At 39.7% G+C, this 25,193-nt stretch overlaps 2 protein-coding genes across 3 annotated transcripts in view; one reads left to right on the top strand and one right to left on the bottom strand.

Moving 5' to 3' along the window:
* Positions 1 to 666: 666 nt before the first annotated feature.
* LOC111225065 lies at positions 667 to 5,982 on the bottom strand. The gene is made up of 10 exons (XM_022749824.1): positions 5,856 to 5,982; positions 5,474 to 5,557; positions 4,249 to 4,374; positions 4,063 to 4,137; positions 3,536 to 3,664; positions 3,223 to 3,315; positions 3,034 to 3,066; positions 1,854 to 1,925; positions 1,421 to 1,495; positions 667 to 1,302 (listed from the first exon to the last, which is right to left on the bottom strand). The coding sequence occupies exons 1-10, from the start codon at positions 5,946 to 5,948 to the stop codon at positions 775 to 777; spliced, it is 1,308 nt and encodes a 435-aa protein (XP_022605545.1). The 5' UTR covers positions 5,949 to 5,982; the 3' UTR covers positions 667 to 774.
* Positions 5,983 to 14,974: 8,992 nt separating this feature from the next.
* ptpn12 (protein tyrosine phosphatase, non-receptor type 12) overlaps positions 14,975 to 25,193 on the top strand; it is a 43,623-nt gene continuing 33,404 nt past the window's right edge. For both annotated transcript variants that reach the window (XM_022749763.1, XM_022749764.1), the window contains exon 1: positions 14,975 to 14,997. In XM_022749763.1, the coding sequence (XP_022605484.1) occupies positions 14,995 to 14,997 (3 nt within the window). In that variant the 5' untranslated portion in view covers positions 14,975 to 14,994. The remainder of the gene's footprint in view (positions 14,998 to 25,193) is intronic.

Here is a 25,193-nt window from a genome sequence, read left to right as displayed (position 1 = left end):
TTTCTGACAAACACTCCCACACTGTGACCATAATCATACTGTATCAGATACTGAAGCAGGAAGGCACAAGTTGTTTATTACATTTATGGTCTATTCATCCAGCACAGAGAGGTGGAGCTGAGATGGAAAACGAGAGACTCTTCTGGATTGTCTTTTGTAATCTTTTTAGGATGATAATGTCTGACAGTCAATCCACAACTGTGATTCAAACTGAAATATCTCAACAACTATTAGATTCATCCTCTTGGGATCTTGAACATCTGTATAAAATTTCATAGCAATCCAATCCAATATTTGATGAAATATTTCAGTCTGGAAAGTGCAAAGATTAGATGTTTATTATTTAGACTATGGCTCACAAATTTACCTAATGAAAGTTAACAAGTAATTCAAGTGTGTTTTTGAGTAGTAGCGTTTGTCAGAATAATTGTTATACTTTTAAAGTGACGTGATGACATATATGACAGTAACATGATGATGGGGTAAACCACAGAGATGATAGAAAATGTAGTAGCTAGTAAAATATGGGGACATCGTGGTTGCAGCTAAGCAAGAAAATGAAATACAAAGAGCAAAGCTTCAAAAGAGACAGAATGCAATACTCTGGATATGTACTTTTAATTTTAACATCCGTAAGGTCGTATAAAAAATACGAGCCACCAAATATTTGTAATGCAAGTTATCCCTAAAACACAATTCTTAGGATTTTATGTTTTGTAGTCAGTGAAAATGTGCAGCACAGTGTTGTATAGACAGCACCAGACACTAACCCTACTATGGTGGCGTGCCTTGCGGTTTACTCTCTCTAGGCCAAACAATATGCTCGACTACAAAAACATGGTGTCCTTCCGCCCAAAGACAGACATTGGGTGGTTTGTTGGCATCAGCCAACACGGCATAACTGGGTAGCAGCGGTGAATCCTCCTCTATCGTGACAATGTAGAAGTCCTTGGGTTTACTTGGAAATATACACATGCATCGAACCTGGTGTTGGACAGGGGGAGGGTCCAGCTCTTCCTGCAGCCTGCTCAGCAGTGAAAGAGGAATCATTCTCATTGGGTTGTCATCCAAATATTCCTCCTCTGCTTCTCGTCCCTCTCCCTCCACGTTTTTTCCGTCTTCTACGTCTAAGACTACGGCCTCATCGCTGTCGCTTTCTTTCGCTTCCCCATCTTTCCTGTTGTCCTCCTCTGTTTTGTCGTTGTTGTTCTTTCTGATGAACACCACTGGAACCATTTTCTCTCCCCCACTCAGTTTGTATTTCCAAACACTCAGCTTGTACCAACATGGCTCCAAACAGAACTTGGAACACAAAGAAAACATGTAGCTTTGTGTTAGATGGTTCCTTCTATGCATTATGTTCATATTTGACCATGTATATTATTTCTGTCAAATTTCACCACCATGTCATGGAACTTACCATATAATAACACGTCATAATCATGGCCAAACCGAACAACATGAGGATGGAAACCGGCGCACCGACAATGATGAGCTAAACAAATCAGAAAATAATTTATTTTTTAAGAAACCTGATATAATTCACAGACTAAATTATATTTACCCATTAATTTAATTCTTTTTACAGTGGCCCTGAAGGCCAAAGGACAAGAATAGTAGACAAAACACATTAACAAAACAGAAAATACAACATAATGGAGAAAACACAATGGTATTTCGGAATACATGATTTTTCAAACAACATGATATTTGATTAAAACTTAAAAAAAAAGATATCTGACTATCAATGTGAGATAATAAGCTGGAGGGAGAAATAATTCAATTTACTGTGTCTTTAATGAATATTCAAATGGGTAAAAAGATCTACCTAATTATAATGTAATAATCCTTACCCAAACTATCATGATGATCCAGAACGTGGAGTTGCGTTTTTCTTCAAGGAATAGGACTGTAGGGAGACAAGGCTGCACACACACACACACACACACACACATATATATATATATATATACACCTGTGCTTTCCCACTCATCCTATATATACTTTATATTGTGATGACATCCTGGATATAAAAATATACAATTAAATATAGGAATAATATGAAGGTCAGGGTGTCCCGTCAACAGTTCACTTTTTTATAATGCTTTTCTATCACGAACATACTTGGACCACCTGGGAAGTTTTTCATTGCAACACCAGGACTGGCCACTCTTGGTGTTGCAATGAAAAGTCCCTAAAACACAATTCTTTGGATTTTATGTTTTGCAGTCAGTGAAAATGTGCAGCACAGTGTTGTATAGACAGCACCAGACACTAACCCTACGATGGTGGCGTGCCTTGCGGTTTGCTCTCTCTAGGCCAAATAATATGGTCAACTACAAAAACACGGTGTCCCTCTGCCCAAAGACAGACGGTGGGTGGTTAGTTGCAATAGTGACTATTGCCACTACGCCACAATCACCTCACAACTAGATATGTAAATTACAAAAGACTTTGAATGTTTCATACAGTTCAGTTCAAAGATTTGTCACTACTTCATTTTTTTTCTTTTCTTTTCTTTTTTTTTTTTAGAGCCAAGAAAACCATCCATGCACTGATTCAGACTGTCTTCAGGTAAGTAGTATATTCAGTACAAAACTAATGTATTCAAGCACTTCTTATAAGGTTAATAGCTCAGCAGACACTTCACTGACAATTATCAGATTCTAGTGATTTCTGTGTCTTTCTTTTAGTCTGCTTTTAACAAGTAACAAACTGTGTAATGCAGGTTGGAGGATTTCAACTGCTCCTTCCTGATTCGCTAATTCAGAATGGTCAGTTCAGTTTAAAGATTTGTCGATAGAGATTTGTTCGTATACGTGAGCCAAACACCTCTACTCACAGCCCAGTGTTGTTCCTGGGTTGCTTGATCGAAACATTGCTATTAAGAATATCAGCAGATTTTTTTTTTTCACTAAACAATAAACAATAAGATCTTTGAAAAATAGAGAAATCTTTCAACTGAAATAACCAAAGGTGCTATAACTTTATTTTGTCTTCATATACATGTAGCTCCCACAGCTAACATTTTACCTGCTCATGAACGAGGCTGTTTCCATATAGGACCTAAAACAGAAAGGTAAAAATTACGTGTCTGTTGCAAACACTGTAAAATATACATTATTGTGTCATGAAATGTGCATTAACTTCTATGCTACAGTTGCTTTATATCCCTGTCACCTTAAATGAAAGTGTTTTAGTTTTGAAAGGTGAATGACTTACACATTCAGAGCTGTCGTCCTCTCCTTCACATAGGCAGGAGTCGGGGATGGCCGGCCACCAGTCGCTGTGGTTTATGAGTCCACAACACTTAAACTGGACCAAGCACACACACACACACACACACACACACACACACACACACACACAAAGCAGAGTTGATTTAGAAGTGCATGTGCTTACAAAGAAAAGGTGCTTTATATACAGTATAGTATGTTTAAATGTCATATAAGAAGACATGCACATTGGCTGACAGTATGATACATCAGCACAACTCTTTAAAAATAAATTTAACACCCTAAAACATGTTCCTCACCTCAGTCTGCCAGCGGTACATGTTGTCACTGCTATTACATTTTCCATCATTCAAATGTGTCTGTATGTCTCCTGGTGTATGTCTCAGAGGTCTCAGGTGCAGGTAGTGCTCCTCAAACGCTTGTATTTCCTATAGAGGCGAATAGAAAGACATGCATGACAGATAAACTCGACTTCATTTTTTTCACTCCTACCATTTTTAAACATGCTATTTTGCTATTTTTCATGCATCTTAACTCAAAGTCCAAGCTTTTTCCAGATTCCAGATCATTCAGCCACATTTCATGGTCTTCCAATAAATGGAGCTTCTCAGTTGTCATCATGTGACAAGTAAATAAGCCAATTTCCCCAAAATGTCAACCTTTAAAGCTTTAAAGTATGATGACAACATAATGACAACTGAACTACTTGTATGAAAAGAAGCTAGTTAGCAGACCTTGGGCTAAGATTTTTGTCAGTCTGCTGTTGCATCGTCATTAATGAACTTTCACTCTATTAGTTCATGTCTACAGCATTCAGTTTGCCCACCTCATTCTCTTTCTTCCAAGCCTTTGTAAGAGATACAACCATGACCACAAACAGGATGCAGATTGCACACAGTGACTATGGAGAGACAACAAGAGAGAGATATTTAAGTATGTTATTTTTTTGTGTTTTTTTTTGTTTGTTTTTTTATATCATGTTGTATTTTACTTTTCACGCACTGATACATACCAGAAACCACAAGCACGACCCCAATCTCCTTATCCAAATTGACATCAGTAGCAGGATACAGATCGGCAGACTGACCCCTGACCACAAGTACACCAGTAGGGCCTTTCTTTTCAGTTTGGACGCGTCCTGAAAGAACAAAATCAAACCACTATGGACAGAGCACAACACTAGTGCTTAAGTCTGCATGTTGAATCTGCTGGAACCAAATGTCTCAGTCAGATTCTTAGTCCTCTTGACGTATTCTTTAATCAGATAGTTTTATGATATATCAAGCGTCAGTAGATCACAGTAGTATCACAGACAATAACCTAAATTGCCTGATTTTAAACTGCAGAGATTTGAATGTGATTTTTTTTTAATTCAGTTTGGACAAGCACAATTTCAAACCTTGTGTCCTTTAACTTCTCAAATCTCAAAGATTAAAGCATTTATCTCCTAAATGATGTCCCCTCTGAATACTGTTAATTTGGTATTAAGTCTCTTTCTGGACCACAGCTGTTGTGCTTTTAGCTGACCCTAAAATTTGAAGCACACTACCTCATTTCACTGGTTACGTCTTTTGTGTCAGGACTGATTTAAACATTTTCTTTCTTTCTTTTAAAACACAGCAGGACCTCCATACATTTAGAAACATTGAAATCCTTATTTGCTTCCTTATGTTATTGTTTGATTCTGTTAATATACATAATAATGGTAATACGTGTATAAAATATAAAATGAAAAAATAATTGATTTCAACAGTCATTTTTCAGTATGATTGATGATATTCACCCCTCCCTCTGTGATATGTCATGTGGCTTTAGTCTCTCCCACAGGCTGTCAACTATATTATTAACCTTTTTATGCACATTAATGTCTGCAAAAAATGTCACACAAAACATCATTTGGTATATTAAGTAACCAGTCACCAGTAACAAAATGGCGTTTATTAAGAGAGCATGAGAATGAAAAGGTGCCTGAGACAGCGCTCCCCAATCATGACTTGCTAAAGAGGTCTTTCTCAAAAGCCTTCTTTAATCAATGGGCACAACAATTCTAGCTGCTAGAATTACATTCAATTCAACTCCATTCAATTCAATTCAAAGGGGCTTTATTAGCATGTCCGTTTGAGAAAAAACAGTATTGCCAAAGCATCAAAATACAATTCTGTCTTTATTATCAATATGTTTGCAGTGCGATATAAATAGAAACAGTAAGAGATGAAAAGAAGCTTGTATAGTTTTACCTCATCACTGTTCCCACATTCCAGGCTCTTGCTGTTCAGAAGGTGCCCTGATGCTGCCAAGATGCACAGCAGTACACACCAGACCTGGAAGGCAATTAGCTTTACTATACAGCTGGAAGGTTTTCTCTTTACAAAAAATGAAAAGTGGTTGAAGTTAACAAAGTGCAAAGTACGCAAGTTGAGCTGCCAACCTGCTCTGCCACCTGAGCCAAGTACAAATAATACACAGTTCGTATTTCAAATTTATGCAGCTTTTCACGCCACCTTCATTATATATCATATTATAGCCTTCTCTTTACTCCTCTGCTCTTGTCTGAAAGCTGTATTATCTATTCACTTGGCAGATCTATCGATTCAATCCTAAAATGAGTAAAATACTTACGGCATATGCGATCACCAACAATGTTGCAGTCCACAGTGTGGGATGTGGCTTCCTGCAAAATGTTTTTTTATTGTTATCCATCTCAGCAGCCATGTCTTCGCGGTTTTAATTTTCCAGGTGCCTCAGAAGGGAAACAACCACTGACTGAGCCCAGACAGATGTTTCGCTTTGAGAAAACACATGAGAAGGAAACTGCCCGTCAAGGCTCCTCCTCTTTATGATGCCTGGGCTCTATCAGGAAAAGGCTGAACAGGCTGGGTTATATTAACTACTGGGTTAAAGTTAAAGAACCTTCCTGTTAACGGTAAAAGGTTAATGTTGGGAGGAGATTGTTGGAGAAATAGAGACCAAAACTGATTATTGGTATAGGAAACTAAAAAACATTAGCCATTAGAAGCCCTTTGTTACTTGATTGTAATCAGATATTTTTGGCTGTTTGCTGAAAGAACAAATTCATTGATGCTAAGTTACTCTATGAGTATTGAAAGAGAATATTTAAACATACACTAAGTTGTGAAGTTTCATACATAAAAATAGAAATGGAATGATGAGGTAATTCTGTATCTTGTATGTTATAAGGTTTATTCATTTATTGATATAGACATACATAATACAGAAATTAATTTAGTAACAACAAAACTGCTGTGAGAAAGAAGTTTGATTATTTAAAAGTTAATTTCATTTTCCTCTTTTTCTTTGTCTTGTCCGTTGTGGGACTCTCAGCTCGCTGCATGTTTGCTCTTGGGGGCAGCTTGCAATTCTTGTCAAGTTCCTCTGTCATTCCTGAGATTGGTGGCAGCACACTTAGCAGTCTGGGCAGATTCCCACTCTTTGGCCTGGAGCACTTAACTGGAGCGTTCTTGATGTCAGGCAGTTTACAGATGCTGTTCAACTCAGCGGTTCGCCTGAGGCCAAGCATGTCAGGTTTGTGTCCTGCTGACCAGGCACTGCCGGAGCTGGACTGGATCGTATATTCAATCGGGGGCAGACGTACAGGCATCGGTCTGTCTCGTTTCAGCTGGCAGCCCTGCTTGTTGCCACTGCTTTGTCTGACAACTGCACAAGAATTAAAAGTTAGATAGTAAAACATTTCAGTGCAAACAGAAATGAAACACTATCCTGAACCTTGAATGCATCATATAATAGAAACTAAATAGTTCAGGCTTCTTTTTGAGTCTTTTGGAACAATAAATGCTTCATTAAGAAAAAAAATGATAGAGATAGCACAATTACTGATTTTCGAATCAAGCAGTAAATGTACTGTATGTGCAAAAGCTACTTTATTATGACTCTTGGAATTATTTAATATCCACCCCCCTCATAGCAGAGATGCTATAGGCTGAGCTCATACGTGTGATTCCACTGCGTGTAATATGATATGTTGTGTAATCTCACCTGCAGGAGTCATGGGCAGTTTTTGTTCCTCAAAGTAATGTCTGTCCTGCTGCAGATTCTGCAAGTCCAACCAGAGGCTGGAGGCTGAGGAGCGTTTGCTCGACTTCTTGATCTGCTGCTGGACAACTGCTTTGACTGGCAGTGGGGGGAAGCGGGTGGGAGCCACTTTGCCACTACATGCACGCTGATATTTTATACAGAAGAAAAAAAGAAGACAGAAAAACAAGGGGAACATCTGTAAAATGCACTGAAGACCAACTTGCGAAATGCCCGAACAACTCTTTGCTTTAACCCAGTTCCACCACCACTGATAATAATAGTCACAGTGATACTGGTAATCAAATAAATGTAAATACATATTTGTTATTATACAGTTGGGCAGACTAACCTTAGTGTTGCCTGTTTGTTGTGTCATCAGCTGGCGATTGCCAATTTCTGGCAGGGTACATCCGAAAGTCTTGGACTTCTGTGATGCCAGGACGTGATGGACGTCTCCTGTATGAATCTGGTATGTGCCACAAAACAGTAAATGTAAGTAAATCTTGTTGACAAGACATATTGTTTTTATATACAAAACATAACATAATTGTACCACGAAACACACAACTGATGTTACTGTAAGTTCCTGTTTGGAATGAAAAAGATCAAATTAGTCTTAATTATGGATTTTGGGTCAAATATTCAAGGAAAACTATTTAACTATATAGGTTGAAATTTTAAGAACAAAAAACATGTATATTTATTTATAGAAATGTATTTCAAGTGAGTGATATAGAGTGAATGAATAAAATAAAGGTAATCTTGTACAAACTCTCTTATTTAGGTTCACATCACTTCCGTCCTCTCTCTTCTCTCGTTTGTCTAAGATTTTCAGCTTTCGCCTGCAGAAAAAGGGCAGACAGTTAAAACTGTATTACTGCAGCACTGAACATATAAGGTCTCCAAATCAAACACAACATTGTACATTAGTTACTGAGTTTCTTACTGTTGCTTCATGCCGCTCATGGTTTCAGTCTGACAGTGCAGTGACCTGAAATAGTTGAGGTTTGAGGTAAGTTTCTCACAAAATACGTGGATCAGATGCAGATACTTGCAAATAACTGCAGATACGACGTGTTCAGTAGTTGTTGAAGTGAATGTTCCAGTGCCAACAGTGACATCACAGTGACATCACAGTGACACTGGAGCATTCCATATCCACTGATCGCACTAATTATACATTATGGAAATAATTAAGAATAGAAACAACTATTTACATTGGTTTATATTAAAAACTGTTTATAAATTATTTATTTATAGATGAATTATGTTTGTTCATATAGTTGTTGTTTTTTTAACAATATTATCCTTTGTTTTAAAGAGTAAGACCCTCCCTTTCCTTTAAAAAAAATGCAACTCTCTATCTTCATTATCTCCCACTACTGAATTTTCACTTTTTTCAAAGTTCACTTTGCCATTAATGACCTAAAGTGCACAAACATTTGAGATGGTGTTCTCTTATTCAAATCTTAATATGATTCATTTTTCACAAAGCCCCCAAATCAGTAATTATAAGGGGAACTAAGAGCTGTTATTGTCATTTTACATGATACATTTAACTAATAGATTTATGTTGGTGAAAACAGTTCGACCAGTATAATACAGTGTATACCATGGGATTATAATTCTTCTTTCAGTATTTGTGATGTTGGATCACAGTGAACCAGTTAATTTTCCCCTCAGTGTCCTGACCTTTTCTTCATTAATACATCAGCTGTGATGTTTGCCTCGCAATTTGCAAATGTTGCCCACTTGGTGGCGCCAGTGGATAATAAAAGTTACTCTACAGCGACTAGAACTACCTTAAGGCTGTATTTTTAAGCCATGGTGGCCATGCTTGAAGTCCTGAATTTAAAAAAGACACCAGAAATGACTGAAGTATTTGTTATTTTCAAATGTCACGTACATTATTTATTCAATATGCAATATAAAGAAATATTTGTCTGTGTGGTCTACAGTCTTGTCTTGCTGTTTCTTTGGACAGTATGTTAGGTTGTGTTGTGTTGTCTGTTTACAGTTATGTGTCATAATGCAGCAGGGTGTCACTGCTACAAACCTACTCCATGTAAAACACATACACACAGACTGACACAGAGACACACACACACACACACACACACACATACACACACACATACACGTACACACAGCTCTCAGAAGCTAGGACAGTAATTACATGTCTAAATCTGACAGAGCGTCCAACCACCAGTGTCTGGCTGTGTGTGTGTGTGTGTGTGTGTGTGTGTGTGTGAGACATTGGTAAAGACAGAGACAGGCTGGCTGGAATCTGTTAAGGGAAGGGTTATACCGAGGGTGTTGCTACACTGACTACACTACACTCACACACACACACACACACAGACACACACACACACACACACATACACATGCATAAGAAGGCAGTGCCACATCACCCACCCTCATCACTCAGTCCACTTTGATTCATCAGTTCTGTGTAATACAGTTAATTTATTCCATTTAACTGCAGTTATAGTGTCTTTTGTTGTTTGTATGTTTCATTAGCATTTTAATTTTAAAAAGTACATATATACTTTTCAAAATGAAAGTTTTTTTTCAGGTTTAAAAATATCTTTGAGCTGAAATTATCTGGTAAACTTGTTGGAGAAAAACTGTTGGAGAAAAATAATTTGTGAAAATTTGTTGGATTGGTGGTGATACCACAGTGCGCAGAGTAATTTGGTCCTGTCTCCAGCTGAGGATGCTCTTGTGTTGCAATCGGTGGTGGAAAGTACATTTACACAAGTACTGTCCTTAAATGTTGAGGTATTTGTGCTTTGCCTGAGTATTTCTACTTGATGATACTATGTACTTCTACTTCACTATATTTCTGAGGGAAATATTGTACCTTTTGCTTCATTTGAGATTTATCTCAATACGTTTTCCACTGCTGGTTTCACTAGTGCTGAGTTTGATATTGGAGATGTCATCTACTTACTGGGCCTCCAGACTGAAACATTTCCCAGTTTCCTCTTCTCCTTTCTCTCTGTGTTTTTCCACCAGCAACATCCAGATACAGATAAAAAGACAAATTAAAAGGAACAACCAACACAAAGTATTTTAACAAGTCCATAACCACATAAATTCTCCAAGTCCGTGGTGCTTTACTGGAGGAATAAACACCATTAATCCAAAAGATACTCCCTCATTAGGTGTTATGCAGATGGTGGTGAGAGTGTTGTGTAACACATTGCTCCATAGTCTCCCATAGGTGTTCAGTTGGGTTGAGATCTGCTGACTACAAAGGGCTTAGCAGAGGATTTTCATCATTTATCAAATCATTTCGTGACCCCTCATACCCTCTGGATGGAACACTGTCATCCTGGGACAAGCCACATGCCTCCGAGCATGATAGGATGTTAATGTTTCCACTCTCATTTATTCAGGTTTCTCTTTTAATTTTTTGCCCTCTGTATGGCGGGGTTGTGCAACATGCCACTGAGTCAGTCCTCCATCCTGAGGGCAGACATTTTCACCATACTTCATTACTGCAACAGGCAGGCTCACGTTCTCTCTCTCGCTCTCTTTTTCTGTGTGTGTGTGTGTGTGTGTGTGTGTGTGTGTGTCCAGACCAGATACTGTATACACGTCCTGCTATGTTCTCAAACATGCAGCTTCATGCTCTGCCCTCGACCACAGACACATGTGTGAAGACTGAACATGAGGGAGAGGAAAGCAGTGAGGAAGAGAGTCAAAGAACACAAACATCATGGAGAAAAAGATAGTGTGTATGCATCTGTGTGCGTGCACGCGCATGTGTATGTGTGTGTGTGTGTGTGTGCTGTGCATGCTGGGAGCCTCCCTCCCTGGGGGTTGTGTATGGGCTTGTTACAGCAACATTCCTCCTCTCAGCTGCTTCTGAACAGCACATTCCAGAAAGAGAGAGACAGAAAGAGAAAAGAGGGTGAGTAAAAAGGGGGGGGGGTACATAAGGAGAAACGAAGAGAGGGAGATGAAAATGGGGGAGTAAGAAATAAGAGGAGAATGAGAAGGAGAAAGTGAGAGAGGGAGAAGTAAAACAAATTGTAGAGAAGATGGAAGAGAGAGCAAAGAAAGATGGGCAGAGGAAATTGGTTGAGGAAGGAAAAGGGAATAATATTAATAATAATAATAATAATATTAACATGATGTGTAATTGATCCCTGCTGTGTGCTTCATGTTCAGCTGACTTGCCCTGTTCTCCACAGAGAGGTCAGAGGTCAGGGTCAGATACAGTACAGAGCAACCAAAGCTAGTGCTGAGAAAAGGAAGTGACAGAGAGGAGGCCACAGGGTCTCTCTTAAAATATTATTCCCCATACAATCATAACACACACGCAAACACACACACACACACACACACACACACACATACACAGTAGACAAGAGCACTCTTTGGTGTGTTCATCTCTTCAGTCTGCTTGACCTGTTTCCACTGAACTGTGGAAGGAAGATACTAATCTCACCAATAACATGGATACACATAATGATTCAGCCACACAATTACACTTCTCTATATAGACACACAAATGACATGAAGACAAAACTCCTTATAATAAAAACCTATTTATACAGCATGTTTCTTATACAAATAGATGAAAAGTGATAAACAGGAACATTAAATACAAAACAGTATTAAAACATTAGGTTCAAATAGTGCCCAACATTCTGTCTGCACATATGCAACATAATTCTTTGTGTAAGTGGTGAATTGATGTAATTTCCTGTAAGTTGCTGCTTAGTGTTTACTCAGATCTCACTGATACAGACACAAAAATAGTGTGCAGAAGATCTGAAACGATTAGTCGATGAATCGGTTAGTCGATCAGTAGAAAATGAATCATCAATTGATGACTGATTAATGGATAGTGAAAGTGATTGTTAGCTGCAGCCCTACTATACACTAAAAACGGCTACGGGCTTGTTGACAGATTGCATGTTGTGTGTGTGTGTGTGTGTGTCAGAACAAGAAGTCAAAGGTGGACACACACACACACACAGTGAGTTTTATTGTGCCTTTTCTTCCCTGTTGTTTGACGTTATCTTGTTGATTCAAATGTGACTTTGCTTTGCGTCAGTTGAAAGAGGAGAAATAAAATATAACGGATGAAAGTCAACTGTGTCCCTCGTGTCTGTAAACTGAAGAAGACAGACCAGAAGCACAGAGAGATGAAGAGAAAGCAAAGAAAACATAAAATATTTACTGCGATAACAAGCAAATAAGCTTAAAGACAACAGCAACAAAAAGCAGTTTGTGTGTGTAAAAAAGCTTGTTGGCTCAGAGACAGCGTCCCCTCTCCTTCTCCCTCACTCAGCCTGAATAGATGGGTTTGTTTGCCGTCACTGGTAGAACTAAAGGAAAATAAAGTGACTCGATTCCACTTCTCTCCATGTGTGAGTTTATTGGAAGGAAGTTAATCATGCATAAGTATCCCGTCCCCCGACAACTCTATCCAGAATACCAATTTACCAATAGCTTTCTCTCCTTTTCCTTTCATCTTTTCACCCTTTCTTCCTCTTCAGTTTGTCACTTACATTACATTCAAATCAACTGGATGCGCAAAATTTGCATCCTTATACATAATTATGTAACACTTATATAATTTTAACCAGAACCACTACTTCCTTTTTCTAGTACCTGAATACAAGTATAATAACTGCAAATCTGTTTTATTTGCATTGCCTTTGCAAAACCAAGCAACGTGCATGACATTGAATATTAAACACCACACATGAACACACAGGAAAACTACATACCCACCTCTGTGACCATTAGTGGAGATGTTACATGATACATTTGTTTGTTTCTATTCCTGGCAATATCTTAATCCAGATTATATATCTGACCCATTAATCTGTTGCTGCTTTTATCTATCTATCTATCTATCTATTTTGATAGACAGCTAGCTAGCATGTGTTTATTGTGTGTATATTGTGTGTGTGTGTGTGTGTGTGTGTGTGTGTGTGTGTGTGTGTGTGTGTGTGTGTGTGTGTGTGTGTGTGTGTATAAAAATCTGTATGTATGCATGACTGGATTATCAGAGCTATTCACTCAGGTTTTAGACGATGGAGCTGATAAACCTGTTTTCTCCTTGTGCTTTCGTGTATGTATTGGATTTGAGGTGCAGTAAATTCAGCCCCTGTCAACATATATGAAGAAGTTGTCAGGTTTGCTTATGGTAAGCAGAGCTCCCACCCAATAATGGACCTTAACAGAAAAATAAAAACAAGTTATGCAACAAAGTCATTCAGAATTTAATCTAAATATACATATACATATATATAATATAGAATCTACACCACTTTGTAGGTCCACAATGGTGGAAAATTGTATTTGGTCCATTTTACAGTCCATTAAAACATTAAAACCTTCATACACACACAAGCAAGACTGGATTACCAACTGGGCAAAGGGGGCCCAGATGCTCAAGGGCCCTGGGCTCGAAAGCCCTCTACTCTTGCTCTCCATTTATGTCTACATAATTTGATAAATCACAATTTTATTAGAAAATTGCAACTCTGAAGGACAACTAGCTATAACAGCCCATCTATCCTTTCTTACTGTCTTGTAGAGGGACCGTGTTCCAAAATCGAGTTTTAAGACCTTTATTGCTTCATTATGAGCTCATTGGTCATAAAGTTGTATTTTATGAAACTCCTTGAATTTTTGTTTGTGTGTAATTAACACACAAGATAGCTGGTCAAGGTAGTTCCATGACAGGATAACTGTAAGGCTGCAGCTAACAATTATTTTCTTCATCAAAACTGTCAATGTTATCAATTATTTTCTTTCATGATCGATTGAATGTTCAGTAAACATAGTAACACATAGTACATAGTAACATAGTAAAAATAGTGACACATATCAATGTCGGTTACAGTGGCATGTAATAAAAAGATAAAAGGCGTTTAAATAAAATAATGTCATTTATTATAGCAATGACGAAGATGAACCACGTCAAAACGACAGACACACATTTTATCCAATCACATCTGGCTGTAGTTCAGAGCTACGTCCACGCTAGCCAATGACATTGTAATTCCCGGTGTCAGCTGTCCAATCATAGGCAGCTATATGCTGGAAGAGGCGGGCTGTGTTTTCCGTTGGCTTTGCCCAGTCCGGATGTTCCTCAGTAGCAAATAACGAGCAGCAGTGTGTGAATGTGGCAACCGAGGTAGACAGGGAGGGGTAGATAGACTGGCCAGAGCTGGGATTTTTGTCTTTTTTCTTTATTTTTCTTTACTTACAGAGCAAATTGTTGACAGTTTATGTTAGGCCACGGCTGCGAACTTGTTTGTAGGGCAGAAAACCGGGCCGCCGCTGCTTTTCTTGGGGACTAACCGCTGTCGCTGTGAAAACAGCCCAGAAGAAAGAAGGAAAGGGAGAAACAACATGGGGCGATAATAAAACAAGAAGGTGTTGTGTTGTGAACCGACGATGACTCCCTGGGGGGATCCGTGAAGCTTATTTATTTTTTATTTATTCCCCCTCTTCCTTTTCCCCATTGTCTTTTTTGTTTTATTTTTACGTTTTCTCCTCCCTTGCTACTTTGGGAGGTTGTGTTTTTTTAAGAAAAGGGCAACGGGATACGTTACAAGAGGACTGAAGGATGGACCAAGCCGGCATCCTGAGAAAGTTTATCCAGGGGGTGAAGGCCATGAGCGAGGGGGACGAGGAGAGGGGAGAGGACAACTTCGGCAACGACTTTATGGTGGGTCAAAATATACAGCATACCTAGCTTCCTTTACTTCATATATATATCTCAACCAGAGCCCACTACCTTCATAATTTCCAACACACCGACCCTCCACACACCCCCCCCCCCCCCCCCCCCCCTCCCCGTCTCCTGGTTCCCTGTATCCCCCAGGAGGTGAGGCAGGGGCGGCCACACTGCCCTCTTCCTTTTCCTCCCATTTCCAGGCTTTACATGGCGGCCTAGCATTGTCTCCCAAACCACAGAAACACCACCGGCTCCTGTTTCTTTAAAATAATGAGAAAAACAACAAAACAAGCCACATTCACGTCCCTTTGCAGCCCTGGGCTAATTTTTTACATGGCGTTGTTGGAATAGCTTAGCTTGCAGGTAACCGCTGGGCTAAAGTGTAGTGTTATTGTGGCTCTCTGCTTACTGTCTGTTAACCATGCCTGACTGTTAGGATACAGTGCAATGATTCATTGTCCTCTCTGATACTCAGTAAGCAGTGAATATCCAGTAACCTAACTGAGCTTAATTGTATTTACCATCTCCAGTGTTTTACCTGTAATATTCCTGTACATAGTTTTGTTATTGTCTTTTGCTATGAATCTCTAAGATACGTAGGATGACTATAGTTTCTGTTATAGTAAAGTAGCACCTAGATCCACCTAAAGACAGTCAAACCAACACCTTTATTTCTTAAATACAGTTTACAATGCTTTTGGGCTCTGTGTTTGGATTTAGTGCAGGGTTTTTGTTGTAGACTGCATTTGTTTTTTCCTAGGTGTACCTAATGAAATAGCATAGTGTAAATGTTAATGGTATAAACTGTAAAGAACATGGCATAGTTTATAGAATCTTGTGGACAGGGTTTTTTGAGATGGTAAAGAGTCAGATTTTTTTTTAAAGTAACATATTCTGAAAACATATTTAGTTTGCCTTATGATGACCGTTGACCCTCTGTCAGACGTATGCCTTTACTACATCACTGGATGTTATTGTGTTGCAACACTGGACTCAAAATAGGACCTCTCCCTGGCTTGTGAAATAGCTGAAATAACCACAACAGGGATGGCACTTCTCTGATAACATTGATAACATTTGTGTCTTCAGAGGACCTTTTTTTTTTTTTTTTTATGGATTCGATTAGGATATGTCAGGAAATGCCGTGCTAACTGGATGATTCATACACATTTATGATCTGTGTATGCAGCAGTGGAATTTAAAATTAATGTTGCTATTAGTAAAGCCACTAAAGAATTCAAATAAAAGAGGCCTCAGTTACAGTTTAACTGGTTGTAACAGCAGGTTAGGATTGGGTTTACTTCACATAAACCTACATCAGGTTTCAGGTTAAATGAAGTGCTTTTATTTATTTATTTATTTATTATTGTACCATGATTGTTTGGGGAAGCCAATCAGCGTCAGAACAGTTAACTTTTACTTCTTTTGACTACAGTTGCAGACACACACACACACACACACACACACACTCCCTTCTCCTTACTTCCTACTTCATGCAAGCTGCTTGCTGGAGCTTGCAACATTCTTTCTTGGCCCATTTCATAACATTTTGTCCTGGCTTTAAATGTGGAGTGTTATCAAGTGTTGGCCACACTTTGAATAAATGCCACACAATTTGACAGGCAGTTCTCCCTGAAATTAGGCGCATAACAAACCCTGAAATATGCAGAATTCTTATGTATGTGTCTAATTGTGTGCTGATGACCTGGTCCGTCCTGTCCTTCGAGCATGTGTTGCAGAAAACAGGGAGGTAGCGGATGTTGCGCAAAAACCAGACTACGAGGGGTGTTGGACTGTGTGAGAGGCACTGAGGAAGTGCTTTATGGATGAGGGAGACACCAAAAGGAGCTGGGACTAGTCTGCTGCTGGCTTATTTACATGCCATTCATTTCATAATGCATGTGGTCAGAAATAGAACTTTTACGCTGTAGCCACTTAGTTGGAATAATTATCTTGTATAATTCAGTGCACATTTTTATTGGCTGCTGCTTCCTCTTAACCTTAAATTCTCCATGTAGACTTGATTGGATAAGTGTAGTTACTTGTTTTAGCTCCACCATACTTCTCATTCATAACTTTACACACATCCACGCCTTGTCAAACTGCCTACTACAGCCACAGCCCTCTGCTCTTATGAGGAGCCATAGGTGAATCTATGTGATCTTAAAACGTGTTGTTGAGGTTGAAAAGATTGCTCCTTTATCAGTTTTCCCAACAAAACAACCCTCCAGCTTTTTGTGGCTACTGAAAATTACATTTTTATTTATTTTTTTTATCAGAACCCCGCTTTTCAAACACCACTGACTGCTTGTTGTGCTCTGATTCTTCATGTGATATCTGTTCAGTTTCCTTTTCAGTTAGCTTTATTGGCATGAAATATAATAATTCGTTTTTTAAAATGAAACATATTTCCTGTTAGCCTTTAGGCTATCACGCATCCATCCAGACAGTAACTTGACTATCAGACAACTCGCTCAAATTTCATTTTTGGGCCATCTAAGTGCTTTAATTCAAGCTATTTCCTTAAACGGGTTATTCACAGTAATTAAGTTATTTTTGTGCATGCAAACTTGCTGAATGGCAGCTTTATGGCATCCATGTAAATGGGCCCTCAAGCTAAATTTCCTCCCAGCTGGCAACATCAGTTTGTGCATGTGGAGTTTCTTCTAAATTATTCATCAGACAACAGCAGCTTGTAGACAAGAAAACTTGTCCTGATTGAGCACAGGTGGGCTCTGTGCCAGTGAACCAAGCACAATTAAGCCGCATCAGCCAACATGTAAGTAAGTGCTTCAGCTGGTTGCTGCTGGTCTGTCGTACCGATTCCAAGTGTTGTGTGAAGCTTTCAATTGCTGGAGTCAAACTCACAATACCACAAGCGCATGGGGTGTGCTGCTCTGCGCAGTGAGTCACCAGAACACCCTGACATAACACCCACTTTAACTGCCTATTGTTGTTTATATATAGAAAGTGTTTTATAGACATAATTACAGTGCACTGGTAGGGCAACGAGTCAGAGATTATATACTTTGTTCAGTGCTGTTTCTCTGCTGTTTTAATGGAACAGGAACGCTTGAGATAATTTTTCTGCCTGGCACCCAAATGTGACAAGTGTCGTTTCCTGGTATTCAGTCGGGATCTTGTTTCATGTTTGAATCCACCAGAAGCGTTTTTGTGGCCCCTTTTGACATTCAGAATCTTTACAGGGTGTTGTTAGTTTTAGGAATTTCATTTAGTGGCGTATGTGTGGAGAAACCGCAGCAACTGATGTAATTACATGGCACATAAAGGTGCATATGGTGCGAGTACGTCAGGGCCTCCCATGAGGTGCAAGGAGACAGAGCAAAACATGATGACCAGTCCAGGGTTGAAGACGTAAATTGGACACATTTTTGGTCATAATCTTGGGGTTATAGTCATTTACAAGCTAGATTACACGCTTCTATATACTCTCACAAACACACAGCATTATAGCCTGCATGTGTCTATAATTTCTAACCTGACTCTTTGCGTTTTTCTGGTGAGTTTATGACAGAGTGTGTTTTAAAGCTGACCTAAACAGGGTTGCATGTTGGTGGATCCAAATGTCAGTGAGACCTTGAGTAACTATTTGAAACATTTAGGCTTCAGAAATGGTATTGTGCAACATGTCATCAGTAAGAGGCACACTGTATCATTTTAACCAATCTGGTCTGATGATGAGGGCTTAATCCAGAGGGTTACAAATGGGATGAAAGGCAAAGTATGTACTGTCCAGTCCCATGACGCAGGTTCTGCAAAATTGGGGCATCTGTGCAGTAGCTGCTTCCACAAACCCAAACAATGGCAATCTTACTTGTTTCACAAGGGTGGTTATCAACTGGCCCTGTCAACCCACGACTTTCCAAACCAGCTATTAGTGCACTTATGTAAGAGAGCCAGAGTTTTTTTTTAACTAATAGATAGTAACAAAGGCTACACTATAGACACATCCAGAGAAGATTTAAAGTAAAATGAAAAAATTGGGGAATCATTGATTATGATTCAGTAATTAGAAATAATGTAAACACAAAACTAAAGTACAAAAAAATTCTAATTAAGTTGCCCACAAGGTAAAATAAATTAATATATTGAGTCTAGTTTTAAGCATCATCTTCTTTCAGGAAGTAGAAATTGTTAAAAGGCATAAATGTGATGAGTAATCCCCAAAACATAACAGCAAAGTCGAGCTTTGTTTCTGTTTCAAAGGCTGGTGAGGTAAAGTGTAGAATTAGCTGAAACAATAGCTTCCTTTGCGTATCATAAGTTCATCACAGTGGCACTAGTTGCGAAAGCTCAGCGTGGTTTCACTATACTGCCGTGAGTGAATCCTCTGATTGTGACAACTCCTCTGAAATGAATTGAATTTGCTGCGAAACGCCACTATCTTCTCCTGGTGTGACCACACTCGGCCAAAGATATAATGCTGACTCACAAAACTGGCTGTGCGAAACAAGCCTCACCGCTCTATGGGCAGAGCTTGTTCACTACCTGCCGTCATGGAGACTTGTACTTCGCACTTCAGTTTAGATGTGTCACTTCCTGTGGGCAGAGAAAGTGTCTCTATTCACTTTCATTTAGGCAAATAGAGAGAGGAGTTCACAGCTTCTCTGGTTTGGTGGTCTGGAGACACTGCTCTTTTATTAAATGTTTAAATATTATAGATATCTAGGTGACAGTCAGGACAGTGTGTAGGAGTATGGAGTTTAGCTCAAAGCCAGGTTGACTGAACACACAGCTGTTCATGGACATACAAGCTGCAGGGATTGAGCTTGTGACCTCTGTGTTATGGGAAACCGTTTGTAGCTTGTAGGCAACCCCGCAGCCTGAAAGAAACATGCTATTACACAAAACATTTATCCAAAATTCCTCACAGTGTTGTACACATGCATTTTGTTTTTTTGCAGGGTTGTCCCCCAGTGGATCTCCAAGCGCTGGCAGCGCGATCGTAGCATTACAGAAGACAGGAGATATAACTTATTGAAAATCTAACCTGGTGTCAAACGCAAGCCGGAGAACAAATTTCTTTAAAAACAGCGTTATTTGGTTTCTTTTCTTATGCCAGGTGCCCTCCTGTGGCACACGAACAGACGTTAGCATTTGAGCAGATGCCTGGATATCGCGAGCTACATATGAGATAGGAGGAGGCACTTAAAGTGTCGTTATAGAGGTGTAAAAATCCTTTCACATGTTCAGCAAATACAAAGCTACAGATTAGTTCAAGTTGGAAATGAGAAGATGTTTACATAACATGGTGTAAAGACAGGAAATAAGCCACACAGCGGGAAACAAAATGAAACCCACATCGGTGTGATCCGGTACTTCTGTGATGTGTTACCTGTGTCACTCCACCAACTTGGATATAGTTTCCAAATACACTGGCATAATCACTCATGTACCTGCTTTTGGGAACGCTGGGCTCAACACTGTAGTCTAGACAGGGTTTAGACATAGGAGGCCAAATTTGTGTGTGTGTGTGTGTGTGTGTGTGTGTGTGTGTGTGTGTGTGTGTGTGTTCCTGCCCCACCTCTGCAAGCAGATCCAGACTCCTAAAGCAAGACATCAAAGAAAGCGAAAATGTGCAACCCCGCGCTTCTCTAAACATGTGTCCTGTCGGGCCGACATAAAACACTCAGAGGGGAGGCTAGAAAATGGGATGTGACAATGCCAAACATGCGAGTGTGTCTGTGTTCTTGCGGGCTTGTGCTTTGTGTGTAGTAACAGTTTTGACTCTCACCGGGGGGGCTTCCCCTTCTCCTTTCTGAGTTTTGTGTGTCTGTGTGGGTGCACACACATCTGAGCTGCCAGCACATGATCTGGAAACCTTTTTACCCTTGTATTACACAAGCGCAATCTCTCTCTCACACACACACACACACACACACACACACACACACACACACACACACACACACACACACACACACACACACCTCACTGGTCACGGATGCAAAGCCCCTATCCGTGTGTAAATGCATGGTAAGCTAGAGCCAGCACAGTGTGTGTGTTTTCAAGAGAAAGGCTTTGTGTGTTTAGGGAGCTTAATTCAAAAATTATTCAGAGCAGTGCCAGACTGAGGCTGCATTCAGACAGACATTTGCCCCGTGTTAAAACAACGTAAGGGGTTGTGTTGGTGGGGGTGTGATGTTTCATGTACCGGTGAGACAGTGAAATACAATCCGAGAAGTCCAGTTGGAGGAACGCACTTGGATATATGTGGTTGGCCAACGCAGCTCCTTGCTGAATGACATTGCATTGTAGGAAAAAGTGGAACCAGTTTCAGTGTATTTGTGTCATTTTGGAGACCACCCATTGATTTTTCTAAATAAAAGAACCGATCCTCTCCCTTTCAGGTGATCAATTAGGAAGTGAGCACATTATGTGACCTGTCTTTTGGTGAAATGATGCACCACTGCTAGTATGTTTGGTATGCTGAGTTCTCATTTTCAAACTCATCAGTCAGTCATTGTGTTGAAAATGAGCTGGAGGCGGCAGAACGCCGGCCTTTCCATGGCAGACTGGAGTCTAGAGCTTTAGGTTTCTGTAAATATATCTGAAATTTGATGTATGAGGAAAAGAGAAGAGAGGAGCGAGTGCCACAGTTTGTCCTGTTCTAATGGGATGAAATGTATGACACAAACTGGCCATTTGAAGAGTCACATGGAGGGATCCTGTATGGTTGTTTAAGATGTGTTTGTTGTCCGGTTTGCCTGCTTTTAATCCAAGATGCACAAATTTCAGCTTGGTTGATTTGGCAATAAAGTTATATCAGCACCTATGAAGAAGACACTAGTTATTTTTATTGGTGTTTTTCTTCTCCATCTCCCATTATGGCTAAAAAAAAAAAAGAGAAGCCTGGTGTGTTTGTATGGCTCCATGCTTTTATTAGCTTGTTTGTGTGCATGGGCGCAGGAGCAGGTACATTGCAGAGGCGGCTGCATTTTTGTGTGTGTGTTGTAATCACTGTAAACCCGCCTCATGTTACTGTAACAAGACTTCCCAATTTCTTTTGGTGTCACAAGCCTCGTTCTTTCTCACCCTCCCCTCCCACGGCTTAACCCAGAAACCAGCGTTGTGCCCCTAAGCTGGGTGTTTCTCAGAAGAGACGCAACACAATATTTCCGCTCTAGAGTTTGTGTGTGTGAGAAGCTTTACATGATGAAAAGCAGCTAACAAAAGAACTTTATTGATCAGGATGAGGTGACCATATCCTCGAGTGCAGTAATACATCTGCATGTGTTGTGTGTGATTTGGGAGAAAGGAGACGGTTACATGAGGGAGTCATCTTGGCCATGACAATGCACACACAAGTACGACAACAGTATCAGGGTGCCACAAGGAAGAAATCTCACCACCAGGCACCAGGAGGATGTCAAATTATTATTATAATATCAACAAAAACAAGTTGTTACATGAACACACAGAAACACACACTTAACGACAGATAGTTGTTGAGTGAGGCCGCTAAAGATGTATAAAATCACATTAAGTTACAGAATCAGGCTTGTGAGCACAAGGTAACCAGTTTGACCCTCCACACAGGCTATGAATATCTGAGCAGGGAAGTGATTAATATACACACACACACATACACACAAACACACAATGAGCTCCTGTCCCAGATGATTGGGATTATATGCGGTTCGTCCACATCTGCTTCCTGCTGCAGGCCGAGACCCAGAGTCGGAAATTACCACCAGGGAAATACCAGTAAATGCCAACTGTGTTTGCTGAGTATGACGGTGAAATAAACAGTTTTAACTAAAGTTCAAAACATGTCAAACATCGTAGGTTGTGCGTTTGGGCTTCAGACATGTACCTGGCTTTCAGTGCTTTCAGTAACAATTTCCCTGTTGATAAGTATATGTTTTTGAATTTATGCAGTGGGTTTTAATGGTTGATTTTGGTTTCAGACTTATTTTAGAGTAACAAATACTAGTGACAAGAAATCCCCCTCTCTTGCTGTAATGCTGTTAAAATTATGTCATTCTTCACTGGAAATGTAACGTGACGGTCAGCTGAAGAATAGCAGAAATCCTTTATTCATCCCACTACTAAAAAGATAAATAATAGATAATAATATAATATATGTCCAATCAGATATTTAAATATAGCAACAATAGCAGCAGATAAGGAATATTGCACAGTTGGTCTGTGTTAATTATTGCACATGGTGAATTTGTCGGTTTCCTGGTGTGTGTGGTCTACTGAGTGCAGTATTTGTTAAACAGTGAAACTGGTGGGAGTCAGCGTCTTACCAACACTTCTCAAACCCTGAGCAAAAGTTATTCGACGATAGCTCAATAAACTGTGGATGTATTTTCGTATCTTCTTTCATTCTGTCACATTTCGATAGAGATTTTGTTGAATTAATAAAATCTCCACTTTTCCTTTTCCTTTGCTGTTGTATCATGGCAGTTTTTTTTTTTAACATGTGCAATATATTTATTTAGTCAGATTTTTCCATAATGTTTTACTTGCTTATGCCACCTGAAACAAGTCGGCTTTCATCAGCTCAATGTTCAAATCTCCATCTGAATTTTAACTGAATTTCCAGAAAATGAAGAAAAGAAAATGTGAATTAACTTGTGCTAACCCCTCCACTACTGGAGTTGTGCATTGAGGTAAAAAGTTGGTGGGGTTCACTCTCAAGTCCGGTGCTTTTAAGAATCTTTTTATTGAATTTCATTTTTTTTGATGCACAACTGAAAACATGAACAAAAACAAGCGGATGGAAATGAACTTAATGCCAGAGATGAATTCCCACACCTGAACAGATCAGTCTGATACAGATATTCTGGTTATTGTGATATTTTAAATTTTCCACTTCCCCCGGTTCTACTTGGCCCTCATCTGTTTCTCTGACCGTCCCTCCATCTCTTTCCCCTCTACATCCTTCCTCTTCATTTTTTCCTCTCTCCACACTGACGTTATAAAGGCACAAACACTGGCTTAGTCAAAGGAAGCAGTATGAGTAGATTTTCTGTGTTTGTCTTTCTTTCTAAGTCTACTGTAGACTGCAGCCTGTAAATGCACGGCTGGTAGTTGAGGTCCCAAAGGAAATGGGCTCCCTGAAACGACGGGCATTTTAATTGGCTGCTTGAACCGAGTGCTTTCAGTTCAACACAGGTGTTTCCTGTGGTCAGCATGACAGTATCACATACACATGACACATGCAACCACGCATAGACAGACTCATATTAATAAGTAAGAACTTCTCAGCTGAATTTGGCGAATACAATTTTTTTCTTTCTTTCAGAAGTTCCTATTTTTAACATTATGTTCTGCTTTTTGTGTCATCATGGTCTGCTGGGTCTCTGACTTGCATATCGACGTGCAGTGATTCTGTCAGATGGTTTAGAATTGACAGAGAGACAGACGGAGAAAGGGAAGCCTGGTTGCTAATTAAAGGACAGTAAATGTGTGCTTTGTGCCAGTGAATGACGAGTTGCTACACCCCTAGATAGGTGTGTGTGTGTTCATGCCCACTCATGCTATCAGTGCTCCACTGACCTATATTGGCCAGTAGCCATAAACTGAAAATGGCTGCACAATACATGCGTGTGTGTATATACAGCTTGGCAACTGATGCTAGTTGTCGGATGTAATCTTTGTCAGGATCTTTAGCTAATGAGGATGTCACACACACACACACACACACACACACACACACACACACACACACACACACACACACACACACACACGCCCGCGTGCGTACACATACACAGTCCGGACCCCTGACTCACACTAGTGGTCAGGGTGTGGTCTGCTGTTATTTCCTTAGTGATTGAGCTTGATTAGTGAGTCCTGCTGAACTGTTTAACTAACAGTAGACACCTGACATGGTGACCTGTTCTCTGAAAAATCTCCTTTTTTTTCCCTTTGTCAACAAAACATTTAAAGGAATAGTACAACGTTTTGGGATCATGTTATTTACTTTCTCGCGGAGAGTTAAATGAGAAGATCCATGCTGCATGATTATAATGTAAAATATAGTTGAAGCTGGTTAGCTTAGTTTACCACAAACACTGCAAACAGGGGAGGCAGCTAGCTTGACTGCATCCAAAGCTAACAAAATCCACCTATAAACACCACTGAAGCGACCACTTTATATCTCATTTGTTTAATTTAAAAAAACAGAAGTGTAAAAACGACAAGCCACCATT

The sequence above is a fragment of the Seriola dumerili genome, unplaced genomic scaffold (assembly GCF_002260705.1).
Source record: "Seriola dumerili isolate Sdu_G_001 unplaced genomic scaffold, Sdu_1.0 BDQW01000138.1, whole genome shotgun sequence".
In the NCBI taxonomy this organism is placed as follows: domain Eukaryota; kingdom Metazoa; phylum Chordata; class Actinopteri; order Carangiformes; family Carangidae; genus Seriola; species Seriola dumerili.
This window is presented reverse-complemented; position numbering and strand designations above follow the sequence as displayed.